General features: G+C 38.2%; 1 protein-coding gene across 3 annotated transcripts in view; it reads right to left on the reverse strand.

Moving 5' to 3' along the window:
- cv-c (RhoGTPase activating protein) overlaps window positions 1-17,596 on the reverse strand; it is a 78,598-nt gene that overhangs the window by 16,157 nt on the left and 44,845 nt on the right. For all 3 annotated transcript variants that reach the window (XM_028302029.1, XM_028302038.1, XM_028302045.1), the window contains 7 exons: window positions 15,515-15,657; window positions 6,617-7,226; window positions 6,091-6,233; window positions 2,763-2,903; window positions 2,287-2,399; window positions 1,736-1,903; window positions 938-1,050 (listed from right to left, as the gene is read on the reverse strand). In XM_028302029.1, the coding sequence (XP_028157830.1) occupies window positions 938-1,050; window positions 1,736-1,903; window positions 2,287-2,399; window positions 2,763-2,903; window positions 6,091-6,233; window positions 6,617-7,226; window positions 15,515-15,657 (1,431 nt within the window). The remainder of the gene's footprint in view (window positions 1-937; window positions 1,051-1,735; window positions 1,904-2,286; window positions 2,400-2,762; window positions 2,904-6,090; window positions 6,234-6,616; window positions 7,227-15,514; window positions 15,658-17,596) is intronic.

Genomic DNA, 17,596 nt, shown 5'->3' on the forward strand with positions numbered 1-17,596 from the left:
TGCAACCTAAATGATGGAACAGCAAGTTTATTCTTATGTCTCGTGTTAAATGAGTGGACGTCACTTTTCTTAGTAAATAAATGTATACGTTTACGGACATACTAATGTTATCAAATATGTATTGCGAAGCCACAGTCAATATATTGATTTCTTTAAAGACTCTAGTGTCAACACTATTATCCAATAATTCCTAAAACCTCTTTAAAACACTTCGATATTCCTAATAATTGAGTTGGCTTCAATTTGTCAACGTTAAACGAACTATTGAAATACAAATAAATACCTTACTTACCTCCCGGAATCAACTGGTAGTTTAAAAAACGAAAATTTAGTTTTTAATGTTGAGTGTAAGCAACCATCTACTTAACAAATGTTATAATACCCCTTTTTGTTGTTCACTCATTTTCGCATAAACAAAATAATTTCACAAACGCGTGAGCAGCGTCACTCAAGCGAACGCAGTCGCGCCTCGCATTCGTCCGAGACAGTCTTGATAACGCGTACGTGAGCGGTGTCTATGTGTGCGTGGCTCGAGCGCGCTTAGTATGGAGTTTACCTTCTGTTATATTTTGTGCTATGGTGGCCCAATCTCCTCGAAAGATTTGCAATTAGAAGCCACGATAGCCGAACGGTGAAGGGGTCGGACTGGCCGACTCGTGATCCGGGAAACGCGGGTTCGGTCCTCGCCGCCGCTGACCATTGTGGTGAGCTCACTCGTGACCCAAGCATAATTAGCTTAGCGAGGGGCTAACGGGACTATTTAGTAATATGTGTAATGTAATAACAAATTACTAATAATCTTAAAAAAAGTTTCGATAGAAAGGTAGGTTCAGAAATTTTTCACCGTCGGCAAACAGCTTATCCTGGCCTAGGCACTAGCATAACCATGACTTTTTAATAATAGAGCGGGAAGTAATAAGGAGTGTCATAATGTTACCTGATCTAAAGCATTGTTTTTCAGCCAGCTGAGCGCGCACTGTATGGGCTTCGGTAATGAGTGACCCGTCCTTTGTAGCGATACGGTGAGTGGAACACCGAATACTGTTTTGTCTGAAACGAGGAAAGAAACTTTCATGTTAGCCAGAGATAAATAATATTTTCTTTTCTTCGTTGGATGGTATTCAAATAATAGAGTTTTGATCTCAGACTACAGCCCTAGGTAGCTCTAATCAGTGCAAATGCTAATGGTATAGAAGTGAGTCGAATTGCAGCATGTTTCAAAAGTGTAGTCGATATAAGTAGATGATTTTGAACACTGCGTGAATGCACTGAGTTGACCATCAACTGACCATAACCACTCTGTCAAGAATGTAACCACTGAGAAGAATCTTCTTCTGCCTTCAGCCTGACCATACGTCATTTGAGCCACGCATGGCCAGGCAGTAGAGTTGCTGGTAGAAGGTACTTAGTCTTTATTACTTGGCCATGGCCATGCTGTAGTTGTTCTTAGAAAATGTGCCTTACCTTTGTAGTAGCAGAATCGCTAAAATCAAGTGGCAGTGGGCGGGGCACATAGCGGAGAGCTGATGGCCGCTGGGGCAGGAAAGTTCTTGAATGGCGACCACGAGCTGGAAGACGTAGTGTGGGCAGGCCTCCCACTAGGTGGACCGACGATCTGGTGAAGGTCGCGGGAGGTGCCTGGATGCGAGCGGCGCAGGACCGGTCTTTGTGGAAGTCCTTGGGGGAGGCCTTTGTCCAGCAGTGGACGTCCTTCGGCTGAAACGAACGAACGAACCTTTGTAGTCTGGAGTCTTGATCTTCCTGATGAGCTTGGGCAGCTCCCAGTTCCAGCCGGACTTGTGCGAGGGGCAGTAGCGCTCCATGCACGCCGTCAGCCGCAGCAGCGCTAGCTTGCGCAGGATATGAAGCTGCCCGCACGAGAGCGACGACATCGGCCTGGATACTGGGGGTAAACAATTTACAATGAGTCTTCAACTTTCAGGACCCATGCACAGTGTTTTTCGGAGAAGGAGACGGAGTTTTATTGGATTTAAACATTCAACATACGGTATACGAGAAGTCAAATGAGAACTATGATTTTTGATCGGACGTACTAAGGAAAGGCTCTGATGTGATACACATCTAACCTTTTTGACTACTAATACACAAGTTCCATATTTTGCATTTTATAGTGGTTGGAAACAGAATTATTATAATGCTACCGTATGTCGTTTTACATAGGACCGTTTGAAACGATATAGATGTAGAATTTTTGGAATAAATGAACGAAAAGGGAAAATTTTATCCATCAGCTTATAGACTATATAATACATAATTGGTATTTACGGTATGCTTCAGGGTCCTTCTGGGTGGGGGTGGTGGGCTGCAGCGTGTTGTTGGCCTTCGGACCGCCGTTCAACGCACTCGTTCTAAACGAGTACCATCTTTGGATATTGTTTCTGTAATGAAAGAAAAATTGTGGTATAAAAACTTATGACCATAATAATAATATGTTGGTTGGGCTAAATCAAGCCTTTCGCAAGTAATTTTCACCCAAGATTACGGAGTAACTGACTATCTTACCTCCAAGTGCTGAAACTGTTGTTAAGGCAACAGAATTAGTTAAGATCGTGGTAGCTGGCCAGGCAGACTTCTAAATTAGGAATTTTCAAATTGACCTCAGGGTCTGAAGATAAAATGGTCTTACCACTACACTAAAGAGGCAGTTTATAGTTTGGCTGAAGGAATGAGTTACTTCTTGGATTGTCGTCCGGCTGTGTTAGAGCCGCTGTCAATGTATTTGTTTATAATTTAAGACTTACTTCTTGGTCTTAATATCGAGGCTGTCATCATCATCGTCCTGGTCGCCGTCGTGCGAGCGCGAGCCGGCTGAGTGTGGGCTGCCCTCCAGCTCTGAGCTGCGCGATGCTGACTTGTCCCGCTTCAGGCTCCGGTCGCGGAATCTGGAAGGATGTTTGATTTTCAAAGGTCAACCCTGGGTTTGTTGAAGAATTCACCTTTGTCTTGCTTTGGAATGAGTCAAATTGAGAATGAAAACTNNAAAAACTATCCCTCGTTTAGTAAATTGTGTGATCCCCTTTATTGCTATTTTTTATTTGTTAGTCTTATTATATTACGAATGGTATTGTTTTACAGTTTTTTTCCTGCATCAGCATAAATTAGGGTGGGTGTACCAGTAACAAACCGAATAAGCGACATTTCAAAAGTAATTTTGATATTGTGACTCAATTATTACAACAATAATTGCAAAAAAAATAATTAACTACTCCTTGTCTATCATAGAATCAAGTAGCTTATTCCAATTTTGTTAATAGCTGTAAGGTTTATTTTTATTTAACAATCAATGTGGAAAGTCGCAATGTGCCTAAGGTTGACCAGATCGTACAAGTCGTGTTTGTCGCTTTTATTTATGACTAATTATTGGTAGAAGTACGGCAGTGCTACCAAACGTAACAAAAGTGGCGGGAAATTCGACAGATTGTTAATATTTTGATGTGCAATTAGAAATGGTGTACTACAGGTTCCTGGTGTAGGACTGGTGCACCCACCTACCTAAGGTCTTTCACTTTAAACATCAACAAACTTTTAGATTTTGTATTTTAACACTCTCTTCAAATCACTACTTAATTTGGCATTTGTTTTTTCCTCACTTCATTTAGATTCTTCACTGTTCAAACCACTATGCAATGTAGTAAGTTCACTTTTTAGCACATGCTCTTCCACAGTTCACAGTTCAAGTGCAAGCATTTCACTGGCCGCGTACGCATCGCGTCCGACATTAGCATACGAATAAGACATTTGCGCATCACCATTCATCATTAACGTTTGGTTAATGAGTTCACCATTAGCGGCCGCTTTGAAACGAGGTTCATGGTGAGCTTGGTGAATGTTAATAAATCTGCGGTTGATTTAGTTTTTTAATTGGCTATATGGCATGGTCATTCACTATTTTCTTTAGATTAAGGATCTTCAATTTGATCAAAAAGTTGTTCAGTAGATTTACAGAAAAAATAAGATATGTTAGCTTTTTTAAGGTAATTTTTCCGTTTGTATTATTGAAGGTATCGATGAACTTGAAAACGTTATTTTTACTCGTATTATCATCAATGTTATTTGATTAAATAATGCATGTGAAGATCCATTGTTTAAACATTATTCTTCTGACTCATTTATGTAGCTTCTAATTGATTGCCAATTAGTTAACAATCGTGATTCGTGGGAACTAATATGTGTCAGTTCTATTGTCTACCATATTCCTTACGGCCGTTTTGTAAGCATAGCTGACCTTATCGCTCTAACTTTTCTTTCTCGAATTGAATTCATTCTTTCCATAATGATTTAAAAGCATTAGCTATAATATCAATGAGCGATTAGTAAATTACTACAACTTTCAACTTGAGTTTAACCAATACAAGTTAACTAACAAGTTAAGCCGTCTTAGTGAGGTCGAAATTGTATTACATATTCGAACTTGTCCCGATTAGACTAAGAGCTAGTGAACGCCAGACCTACGTTATTTTATAAAGGCTGAAAGTTTGTCAGCACATGCTCCCAACATAGCTAAGAACCATGGCCAAACATGAAGTTTAGGTCATGGTGGCTTTGGCAGACAGACGGTACTAAAGGTGTGTAAAATACTAACCTAATTACGTCATAGTATAAAGGCTGATTTTTTGATATTTCCTTCAAAATGTTATTAGAAATGACGTCATTAATTGACAGACACCTACCATGGTGGCAGCCCTTAGCCAGACACCTTAAAGTTCATGAAAATGTAGTCCTACTTACGTCATACTATAAAAGCTGATATTTACATAAAATATTTGAACTATCATTTGATGAAGTTTCCTCATCAGCCAGACACTTCTGATGGTTCCTTCGCCTTGCCAGACAGCTTTTAGGTTGGCTGAAAGTGCGAACGCGAGGTCAGCCACCCTAAAAGCTGTCTGGCAAGGCGAAGGAACCATCAGAAGTGTCTGGCTGATGAGGAAACTTCATCAAATGATAGTTCAAATATTTTATGTAAATATCAGCTTTTATAGTATGACGTAAGTAGGACTACATTTTCATGAACTTTAAGGTGTCTGGCTAAGGGCTGCCACCATGGTAGGTGTCTGTCAATTAATGACGTCATTTCTAATAACATTTTGAAGGAAATATAAAAAAATCAGCCTTTATACTTTGACGTAATTAAGTTGGTATTTTACACACCTTTAGTACCGTCTGTCTGCCAAAGCCACCATGACCCAAACTTCATGTTTGGCCATGGTTCTTAGCTATGTTGGGAGCATGCGCTGACAAACTTTCAGCCTTTATAAAATAACGTAGGTCTGGCGTTCACTAGCTCTTAGTCTAGATAGCTTAGCGTGACCCGCTACTTGAAACTTGGCGAGTGGAGCACTTACTACGTAAAGCTACAGTTGGAAATGTTGGCTGTGCGGTTATTGGATGTGACATTCGGGTGATGTTATGGGAATTTGGGTTGACAACCCATTTGAATGTAGTTAAATCTGTTTTAGATTAGAATAAGAACATAATACCAAATATAGTTCATATTTTGATAAGGTATTCTTAACAAAACAAATAAGTGTGATGAAGTGATTGTATTATAAATGTTGGTCTAGAAAACCATTTTAAAAACACTTTAGTTGAACAAAGAGAGTCCTATTAAAATGAAAAGATGGAAAACACAAAGATAATCCTGATAAATTAGCCGAGAGCTTCAGATAATGCATTATTAAGATTGCGGTGCTAGAAAATAATGTTGCTTGGAAAATTGTTCGTTATTTTTGAAATATTCATCATTTTCAGCCAAAGAACGTCCACTGCTGAAAATAGGCCCCCTCTTGCTACGCAACCTATATTAAATAATGTGTCCACTTTATCTTTATATCATCAGCCTACTTCAGCCCACTAATAGAGATACTGCTGCTACTCATAGCTTCACCTTGCTATGAATTGCCATAACGCGATCTACCATCTTACTTTAACAAACGTCAAAAGTCTGTCAAACTCCATACAAAAAATACCGGTTTTGGTTATATTTACTGTTAAAGTAAAATGGTGCACGTCAGCTCTAAGTAGGTACTTTATTATGACTGTGAATCAAATTAACAATTATTCACTCACTTCTGTCCATCCTTCCCCAGGTTAAGTGAACTGGTCCTGATGGCTTGCCGCCGGTGCGCCGTGTGTCCCGGCGACTTCTGCACCTCCCGTAGGATCTCCGGGTCCGGCTTCAGCTCCACTGGCGATGGGGGTTCTACGTATACCTGGAAGGTAAGTGGTAGTTATGTAAGAAATTACAGGTTGATGGAAGATATTTGGCTTGGACAGAAATTATTTTTGTGTTTCATGGAGATCAGAAGACGAATTCTGATTAGAAGCTGGCGATAAAATTCAGTCATAAATTTATTAATCACACTAATCGTGTTTACAATATTAACGAACTCGTAGGTTATAATTAAATTCTTCTAAAACACATCGCCGAGACCACAGCGAGAGTTAGATATAATAATGTGTAGGTACTCTTCAGTAGTATACATAATAATGAATTCCAAATCCGTACAGCGTAGGCAGGTACAGCTAATTTATAAGATGACCAAATTATCACGTGTTTGCATTTATCAAATAAATTATCAACGTTAGTATTTACCTCTGTATTATGATGAGTATTATGATCCTTGTAGTAATTGTGTCTCCAACTAGCCGGCTGACACTCCGAATCACTCAACGCGCTCGAGTCATCATTCTTGATTCCTCTATGAAATATCCTTTTCGCTCTTCCTAATTTTGATTTTGAACTTTTATTGCTAGAGCCCATGCTGCCGTCTGACGCGTAACTTGAGCTGTCGTCTCCAAAAGGAGCGTTTAAAACAAACGATTGTTCTAGAGGTGCTATAGGTGATGGAGGCATTACGGTCATGGGGGAAGGAGGTTGCGTTCTGATCGCAGGCGCGTGAGCTGGTGAACTATTGAAGTCTGGAAAAGGGAATGCTGTAGGCGTCGTTGGCGTCATATCTATGTAGTTCAAATCTGGATATCTATCCGCTTGCACGTCTAGAAAATGAGGCGATGAGACGATGACTTCTGTTCTGTTCTGGCGTTTTCTTCTTCTAGTTTTGAGGGATTCTACTCGTCTGAGTAAGGCTTTGGCACCATCTCGGAGGCGTTCGGAACCAGTCCGTCTAAATCGGGTCCCCGTGTCTTCTTCATCTTCTTTGTCGCTTGGTAACTGTATCATGGTCTGGCCTGGGATTGTTAATCTGAAACGATAGAATGGAAAGTTTATTTTTTATTTTTTTAAGAACTTTGTTTTCACACAACTGAGTGTTACACTCAGCATTGTTATCTTAGTAATGAACAACGGATCTTCTGGACCTCAGTCCAGAGAGTACAGCCTCTAATGGCCATGGGTTCCTTTTTGTAATACGACAAGAAACCTTTAGTTACTTTGTTCTACTTCAGAGCAAACACAGTTAGCAACTGCCATCAGACCTAATTAATTAAGGGGTCCATATTGGCTCACCTAAAGTTATTTACCCGAAATTGTTCTTCCTAACGATTTTAAATCCGAATGATCACTCTTCCTAAAATTTTTCATCCTAAAGTTTTCATTCATACTATTTGTAGTGCTACCGGCGATGTTCATAACACTCATGTTTCCGAAAATTGTAATTAATAATATCATTTATGTAAATATATTTAAACTCCTACTGTTTTTTATCATAACACTTTTATCCCTAAACATTACCATAATATTTTCACTCATACCATAGAATAATAATAAATACTACGTACAGAAGTACGTTCTTCGCGAATGAAACGTAAGGCCACAGTTCTAACCTAACCTAAACCAATAATAATGAATAGACCGATTCGTTTCTGGAACTTGACTGAATGACTGGAGCGGGACTCTGGCTTCGCTCGCTCGGCTCGTGCGTTGTGGTCACAGTTCTAACCTAACCTAAGGCGAAGGAACCATCAGAAGTGTCTGGCTGATGAGGAAACTTCATCAAATGATAGTTCAAATATTTTATGTAAATATCAGCCTTTATAGTATGACGTAAGTAGGACTACATTTTCATGAACTTTAAGGCGTCTGGCTAAGGGCTGCCACCATGGTAGGTGTCTGTCAATTAATGACGTCATTTCTAATAACATTTTGAAGGAAATATCAAAAAATCAGCCTTTATACTTTGACGTAATTAAGTTGGTATTTTACACACCTTTAGTACCGTCTGTCTGCCAAAGCCACCATGACCCAAACTTCATGTTTGGCCATGGTTCTTAGCTATGTTGGGAGCATGCGCTGACAAACTTTCAGCCTTTATAAAATAACGTAGGTCTGGCGTTCACTAGCTCTTAGTCTATGTCTGTACTAGGTCCTAATGAAACATTATACGTTAAATGAAGAAGTCAGTCCGATTGTAACATCTCAGAGGCCAAAATTCATGACTTCAATTGGCACAACCCACTCGTTACAGAAGAAGTAGCTATTCCACACGAGCGTATAAAATTGTTTTATTCCCGTTTCTTATACAATTAACTCAATAACTGCCTATTCATATAAAATTGTGATTACACTAATGAGGTTATAAACACGGTCTTTATTTATTATTACGATTGGAGTTGACTCGTGAGTTTACTGATTAAGTACAGTTTTATACTTAGCTAATCCCAAACTGTGTTAATGGACTGGTTAGGTCATCCGCTAACCGGACTTTAAACCTTAGGTTAAAGAAAACGCCATCCTGCTCCGGGTGATCCTACTTAGCCGATCAAAGTCAATGATGAGATTTTATTCAAACGTTAACCCGGATTTAGGGAAACGTGTGTTAAGTTTAATTGCATCGTAACCGAGTTGGTTGCGCCTCTCGACAGGTGGAGGACGCACGTGTAGCTTCAATGTTGTTCACTTGCGTTATACAGGGTGTCTTGATTTCTCTTGGGCGAAATTCTATTACTGAGTTCTGTTTGCGTAGGCTGTACTATCTGTTTTGGTGACAGATCATGATTCGCCGTAGGCGTATACTATCTATTGCAGAGAAGCATAACATATATTACTCAATAAGTTTTCTTGTGAAATACTTATTCCATTTCATTTTTTTCTATAATCATTAATTTTCGTTTTCCGTTTATTACGATGCCGCGATGTTAGAATCCAGGAAAATAGACTAGGTACATCTTTTATCAGAAAACGGATTTTAGGTCATAGGATTTTAGGTTCCAAAACCCTAGGCTCTTATCGCATATTTCACCTGAAATATCTAAAACATAAGATATTTTAAGTTAGTTTAAATATATTTCATTAGAACCACCATGTATACTACCAGTCACTGAACTCATTAGCGCTGGCAACTGCGCTAGTTCGCTCCCAAATTGATTGGCGTTTAACATACAAAGTAACTCATTTCAATGACGAACAGGCGGTGCCAAAAACGTTAAACTGAACTGCCGCTACTTAGTTGTGGCAGTTCGAAGACCCGATATATTTTATCACCTTTCGTTTCAATAACACTTAATAAATTGTGCATATTAACTCGCTGAAATTAAGGCGGTAACATATAGAGGTGACTTGCTCTACGTGGATACGTTTGCAAGCCAAGAGCTTTCTCATAGTAGATAAAAAAGCTCAACTTGCATGTAATACGTAGGTAAATACAACAACTGTACAACAACTCGCATACATTGCCGATTTTACAGTGCCAGTTAACGCAAAAAATTAACTGCCAGATACAGGCAATCTAGTTAGGACATAATAATAACAGTTGGTGACTCGTGTAATGAACTGGTATGTAAATGTATCCTGTACCTATTGATTGAAAAAGAAGCTGACAAAGGTGACTGAGTTTTTTGCGCCACTTTTTCTCAGTCGATAAAAAAAAATATTGTCCTGAAGTAGAAAAGGGCCTACAAGATTTGATTTGATTTGACCAGTTCCAGGCATGTGTAATCCCGCCTTTAAGCTTCCGCCCATCGGCAACAAAGTCATCAGTCTTCTGATCTCTTATTCATGCTTCCCGTCCAATTAATAAAGTGATATCTTTAGCAATTTAACTACAGCTCTCGGGGAATATTCGTTAATTAATCAACTCGTTATTACTGCAACACTGTGGTCGAGCCCACAAATAAGGGTATCATTCATATGTGATACGATAAGAGAATGCATTTTCGGTACAAAAGTTAACATGACAGGTATTAAGTTAATTGCAAATTTCAAGTTGTTTTTACTGCAAATAGGTATTATAATTTTTTATACAAAATTTGTTTTGAATTACATATTTTGAAATCACATAATTTTCTTTACAATTATTTTCTCTCTCTCTATTTCTTAGTGTGGTGTAATTTACTTTCCCTATGTTTATAAGAAATTGGTTATATCAAGCAAAGATAGTTAATGAACTTTCCACTTTATTAAATCCCCGGCTGAAAGTTCTTGAGTCAGTTAATGTGGACAATGTCCAGCAAACTAAAAGTCCAACGAATAGTTTTGGACAGACCTTAGTTTGCAACTGTTAGCGACAGTGATTGCAAGCTCAGCATCGAACAAGTTTTAATAAGGGTACAAAGTTAGGTAACCTAGGTAGGTATCTCGAAAAATAAGCTGTGTCGAGCGATCTCTGATAATAATATTTATAAAATTTTGCAATTACACTCTATAAGGCTTTAACACGTCCTAGCTAAACATTACTACCTGCTGGTTTGAGTGCATAAATTTGATGAAATTACAATTCAAACTAAAACTAAACACGACGTAGTAGTCGGGTAAAATAATATTTATTAAGTAAAGAAATCAACATTCTTTGATTGTGATAATGCAAAATAATTGCGCTTTTTAGGAAAAATAATTTGGAAACGTTTACAAACAAATACTTACTTATTTAACAAACAATTGAAATTGAAACCAAAACCAATTGTTCGCATAACGAGTATTCTAATCACCGTTAATCATAACTGGAACGAGCCCTTTAACAAATGGCCGGCGAACTTTCTAATTTATAATTTCCCAAACAAACAACTAATTCATTTTCCGGCCCACTTTACACAAAGAGGGCGAACGAGACCTTAAATTGGTTCTTTAATTAGTAATTAGCAAAGATAGCGTCTTCGGCTTATCTTGAGTAATGATGGGAACATCGTTTGGAGGTTTTTTCAAAGAATTTTTGTTATATTTTTTTCTCGACTATGCCCGTGGATTCGTTCACGTGGATTTTTATCTTTCTATAACTTTAGGATCTTTGTTAGCTAGTTTTTAAAAGTTATAAAGGATTTAGAAGATAAACAGAAGATAAACTTCCTAATGATTGCCTAACCAAAGTCTACTTTTTAAGAAAATTAAATCATTTTTTTTTTTTTATCCACAACGAGGAAGCTCTTGGCCTGTATCTCACCTGATGGTAAGTGACGATCAGGCCGAAGGTGGAAGCGAGCTTCACCCGGAATCCTCAACCACGGAGGAACTGGCTATCTTACCTCTAACTGCCGGAACACAACAATGCTGTTAACATTGTTGTTATGGCGACAGACTTAGGTAAGATGGTGGTAGCTAGCCAGGCGGACTTAGAACAAGCCCTACCACCAACCAAACCGAACAGAAAAATCTGCCCCCACTGGGAATCGAACCCGGGACCTCTGCGTCTGAAGCAGGTGGTCTAACCACTAGACCACAGAGGCGGTTAAATAAGACATTATGTTTGTGGATTAAATATACAATATGTAGGCACTTTATCTATAACCGACCTATATGCACATAAAACAGTATCATTTATGAAGCTAAACCAATTATCTTTATCTTTATTATTCATAAACTCACTGTGCAAATATTCTCTTCTCAAGTCTTGTCCCAATCCATGCGTCTCTACTTTCAATTTATTTATTTACTAGCTTTCCGCCCGCGGCTTCGCCCGCGTGGAATTTTGTCTGTCACAGAAAAACTTTATCGCGCGCGTCCCTGTTTCAAAAACCGGGATAAAAACTATCCTATGTTCTTTCCCGGGACTCAAACTATCTCTATGCCAAATTTCATCAAAATCGGTTGCGAGGTTTAAGCGGGAAAGCGTAACAGACAGACAGACAGACAGACAGACAGACAGAGTTACTTTCGCATTTATAATATTATAGTTGGGATTTGCACATTAACCGTACATGAAAAGGCCTCAAACTCCTTTAAGAGTAGGTTAAGTTTGTTGAGTATGTTGAGATAGCCCTATAATTATCCATTTGATTGAGTGTGACAGCTATGTTGACGGACAACGATTACAGTGGATTCCGATACGCACTTGCAATGGCCATTTCGCCGGCAACAATTAATCTTGCATTAGAGCTTTCCGCTCCAAAAACTAAACGCCCTTTATGTAGGTTATTAGGCTTGACGCAATACGTTTTGGGTGTGGTGCCGAGGCTAGCGAGCGCCTTTGAATAATACAGTGTGTTACTGACAACTTTAATGGTCAAACAAAGATTTTAATGACCAAAAAAGACTTATTATTCTCTTCTAGCAGAAGCGAAACACAAGATTCATAAAACTATCAGTGTGTTCTTACTGCGACACCCTTTTACTGACTGTTATTCATCGTCATCATATAAGCTATTATGTTACAGTAATCAGCAAAAAATTACAAGGGTTAGGCGTGTAGGCTATATTATCCGTTGGCTTTGATAAATTATAGAGGGTCGTGCTCCTGCAGAGACTAATGCCCGTTTTCACCATCAATCCCTAATTTTTAAGAAACCCCTATGGTAGCTATTAAAATTTTGTTTTCATAGGGATCACTTAAAATTAGGGATTGATGGTGAAAACGGGCATAAAAAACCTGATGATGATATTTGTAGCTATGTAAAAGGGCTACCCGCGCTCACTGAGCCCCGGCCTCATCTAATGGCCTATCATTATATCTTATGGTTTAGCAATCCGAAATGGAAACGTGATAGGTGAAGGGATAAGTACCAATCGTAAGTAGAACAAATGGCTTGATTACAGTCATTGTTGGCCCTTAGAGTGCTATTGTCATTGTCGACATTGTTTGCTATGGCTCAATCGGCTAACGGTTGCCAACACTATCTTCGGGATAAGATTTGTTTGTTTGCCGATATCTCTGCTCAAACGATCTCTGGAATGTTTGTGTTGACTTGTGCAATGCTAAAACGCTTTGAGGAGTGTAATATGAACTTGATCGTCCGAAACTTGATAGCTATGGTCCAAAGGAGGATTTCATTGCATATTAGTGTTGTACTCAGTTTAGTACAATAGCGAAGCGGTGGCAGAGCCATCAAGAAACATTTAGCAAATGATAATCTAGACAAAACAACGATCTATAAACGATGTCCTTAACAATTGTAAAGACAGAAAAATTAAAGCAACCTGATAAAGTAAAAGTTTCTGTATGCGATGTCTGATATCTGGCATGTGAATGGCATTAGTTTTTCAAGTTAAAAACAATATTATTTTCATAGTTTACTTATAACTAAGTACGTTGGTATCGCTAATGGCGCTGAAAGATATTTATTCTACCATTGCTCGAAAAACATTGAATTATAAATAAATAGGACTTACGATAAGAACTGTTTTGGAATTTATATTTCCCGTAATTTGGAGCTGTAAAATTGTTTAAGTATTTTATCAAATTGAGCAATTCAAATAAAGTTAATTTATTCAAATTACTCGCGAAACGAAATTTCGAAGAAATATTTTGTTCGTGTAAATTGCTCTTGAAGAAACTCTGCTATAAAAACTCGACAAAAGGCACTTTTTTATTTTTGATTATACTTTCCTTTCATTAGACGTTAACAGCAATAGACGAAAGTGAACGATAATGTCGTATTAAAATGTTGTTAATTTTGACATGACAATATCAACAGTCGAATCAGCTATGACCATTAAACTATAAGCTCTAACATTTACACAATGGGTTTAGTGTGTTAATACTTTCAAACGTTGGACGATGACACTAAAACGCATCGGAAGAGATGTCAGAAGACCATTTACCCATCACGATAAACATTGACGGGCTAAAACCACTGCCGGTAGACCTCTCGTTAGTAAACCATCAATAGAAGACGAAGATGAAGATATTGAAGCGAAAGGTCAAGGTGATATGGTTGGGCTATAAAATAAAGACAAGACCTTATATCTTGCGCAATTAAGACTCAAATACCAATTATTGAGTCTGATGCCGCTCACATACAGTTAGCTCATTAACATAGTCAATGATTAGGGACACGTGAAGGGCCTTATTAATTTCTTTGTGTGGATATTGATTGATAGGAGCCGTGGATCGAATGCGTAATACAAAGGTGCGAGCGTGAAGGGATTTATTGTGGGATACTCATGACGCCGTAAAAAGATCTATGGTATTAATTAACATGATGATAAAGTGGCCCGAGATTAATTTTGAATGGAGTGCGTCGATGTTAATCAAATACGTTTCGGGCAACTCATCCTATTCTATTCAGTTTAACACATCATTGTAAAACGATAATGGCTTTGACCTTTTCACAGCTTTTAACAGCGACGAACTTCAGTGTTTGATAATTACAGAATCATGAAAAATATTGATTGATTAATACATTTTTAAAAGTACTGTAATAGTTTGGGTACCTTAACGATCCTATCAAAATTATTTGCGCGTATTTTCTTGAGTTCTCAAGCTAATTTTGTCTCTACGATACGGGCTATTGTTGTCCAAATTTTCTGCGCTCTCAACAATATCAAAGCGTTCCGGGATAAAAACAAAGCATCCCTCGAACCGACGGAGGGCTCACTCGGCGAGTCCAGCGCTCTTCAAGAAAATTGAGGGACTCTTCCAAGACACATATTTATTATTACACGATCCGAATCGTGAAGTATATCCATCATAGCGACTTTTAATAAGTAAATAGAAACTTTGAATTGGATTAAGATAGAAATATGTATTTAAAAATGTAGTCTGAATAAATTGGTTTATTCATATAATAAATATCTTTTATAATCTGTATGATCTCTTCAATTGACGTACAAATCTCACTGAAAAGCTTTGTATTCATATTGATTTGCTCGTTGTTTATACAATATTGACATTTTAGCTCGTTTTATTCAATGGCACGTTCGCCCAACAAATTAACAGACTTTTATTAATGGATTTTCAATGGTTATATTTAAACTATTAAACCCCTTGGCGTTTGTACACAGACGACTTAAACCAAAAACCTAGGTAGGTATCTGATAAAAACGATTTTTCCTTTTCACAACAAAACCACTCCTATCTATAATCTTGATGAGACAGAAAAAAGCGAAAACATAAGGAAAAACAACCATGGACTAAAATCTCCTTAATCTTTCTTCATTCTCAGAATAGTCATTTATTTTCATATTGCTGGTTTTCCTGTGTCCTTAACGCTCACTGGAGTGAAATCTTTGGATTTGGTCTTTTTACGCCCGTTTTCACCATCAATCCCTTTGGGGACCCCTTTGGAAACAAAATTACTGTTATGTGTTACGGTAGGGGTCACTTAAAAATTAGGGATTGATGGTGAAAACGGGCATTAGTGTTAAATAAAAGATAGGTGTACTCACAAGTCCGGCTCCACGTCTGTGTAGTGTCCCTCCGCGTCCACCAGCCCCACCCTGATGGTGGGGAGTGTCTCGTCCTCATCATCCTCCAGCTCCCCCCTCGCTTCTCTTGCTTCCCTCTCCGCTAACGCTCTGGCTGCTATCACCTGCGAAGTAGAACGTCTTCATCATCAGAATCTGATGATCACTCAGTCTCCATTGCGGGAGGACGAATCTCTCTAATTTACTTGATTTGGCATAGGTATTTTTCCCACGCTGCCGCGCTGGTTAAAGACACACTTATAGTAGGTACCTATTCTAATAAAGTAGTAGGAAGAATAGATATTGGATAATTTTGTTCCTAAATAACATATTCGTAGAGCCGTAAACAACTTGTTGGCCTTAATTCCAAACCATTATTGATATAGCCAGTGACGAAGAAAAACGTTTTCTTTATCGTGAAAAAGCGATTAACCGCCTCATTAACTGCGCAATGTTTTATGGATAAGCAACAAAACCCACTAGATTAAATACTGTCTGCTACGAATAAACCAAAGCGATGTTTCATAAAATTGGAATTTTTAACGTGTCAGAAACTTGAAGAAGGAAAAATTTAAAACGAAGTTATTCCGAATTCAATTACTGCATTCACGGAAACGTTTTGTTTCCGATATCCAGGAGCAGTTCGGAGTTAACAATAGAATCAATTAACAGCGGGAAAATAAAATGGAAAAGGTTAAATAAACTACGTTTCGCAAAACGTTTCGGTTCTTGACTGACGGACGTGGGTGTAATCCAAAATCAAAAACAGATTGACCCACTAGATAGGTAGGTGATGAAGTGTGCTGCTATTCCGGTGGTGTCATATATAATTCAAGTAAATTATCGAGGAATACTTATTCCATAGTAGCTAATATCTTGTATTCAGTCATATTTAATAAGTCGTACAATTTAAAAATTCCAGACGTTTCAAGAAAATAACAAAAAACAGAAGGCCTTTTTATAGATTGGTTTTGACAGCAGTTAAACATAATGTTTTTACTGTTTTGTATCGTAACCGCTAACTAGACCTGTAATCAATTAGGCCTAACTACGTTTTCCGATCGGTGGTCGCCATTCTAGATCTTTTCTGACACGCACCATTTTCTAAATGTGCCTGGGCCTCTTGGACCCGTACGACATTGTGTACAACACTACTCGCGGAAATATTTAACGAATCCGCGCTTGTTAGGAACAGTCACACAGACAGGTTAATGATACTCCTTCGTAATTGGACTATGCATCGACTAATGAGTGTGATTTATGAAGCGATATTGTTATGATGTTGTCGGTGAGAAATGGGTTAAGCAGGCCGAGATACACGGGTGCGGTGATGAATGGGTTGCATTCTGATTTACATTGTTTATTATTCGTGGTAACTATTATCACTATAACTACAGTATAGTAACAGTAGTAGCTAATACTTTAAGTTTTTCACTTTAACCTGCAGTTTCTTTACTTTTTTTTAAATTAAGCTCAAAGTTTAAGGGCTACGCATAGGTACGGTTTCGTTTTAGGAACTCGCGTAGCTTATAACGACCGACCGGTTTTAGCGACGCATTAATGTTTGGTTGATTTGTTGAGAAATCTGAGAAATAATGTAAAAAAATATTTCTTTAGAAGGACATAACATCATCGGTCCCTTGAGCGTCGTTATCAGATTCTACTGTAGTTTAAATGAGGATTAACACATTGTATTTTTCATTAATTTCGTAGGTACCTAGACAAATTCATTACACTGATTAATAAATCTTAAGCCGTGTTTCGCCCAATCGCCTTGTTGGCATAATAATATGATATCGCCACAAAGTCTCTAACCCATTAATACGTTAACGTTGTGTGGACAGCGTAGTAAATCCGCCCTATGTCGAGCTAATGGAATCTCGAGCCGTAACACAATGCGGCGCTATCTCTTGATACCAGGCAAGGCTTCAGGGTTGACCTGCTTCGTACACATGCGCCATTAACATGGGTGTAAGAGAAAATTAAAGGACATGGATTACTATGACTTTAGTAACAGGAAAAATGAAGCTAGGAATTCCGACTCTGCTACTGATCTAAAGAACT

This window comes from Ostrinia furnacalis, unplaced genomic scaffold (genome assembly GCF_004193835.3).
Source record: "Ostrinia furnacalis isolate ACB-3 unplaced genomic scaffold, ASM419383v2 OfSCF0077, whole genome shotgun sequence".
Classification (NCBI taxonomy): domain Eukaryota; kingdom Metazoa; phylum Arthropoda; class Insecta; order Lepidoptera; family Crambidae; genus Ostrinia; species Ostrinia furnacalis.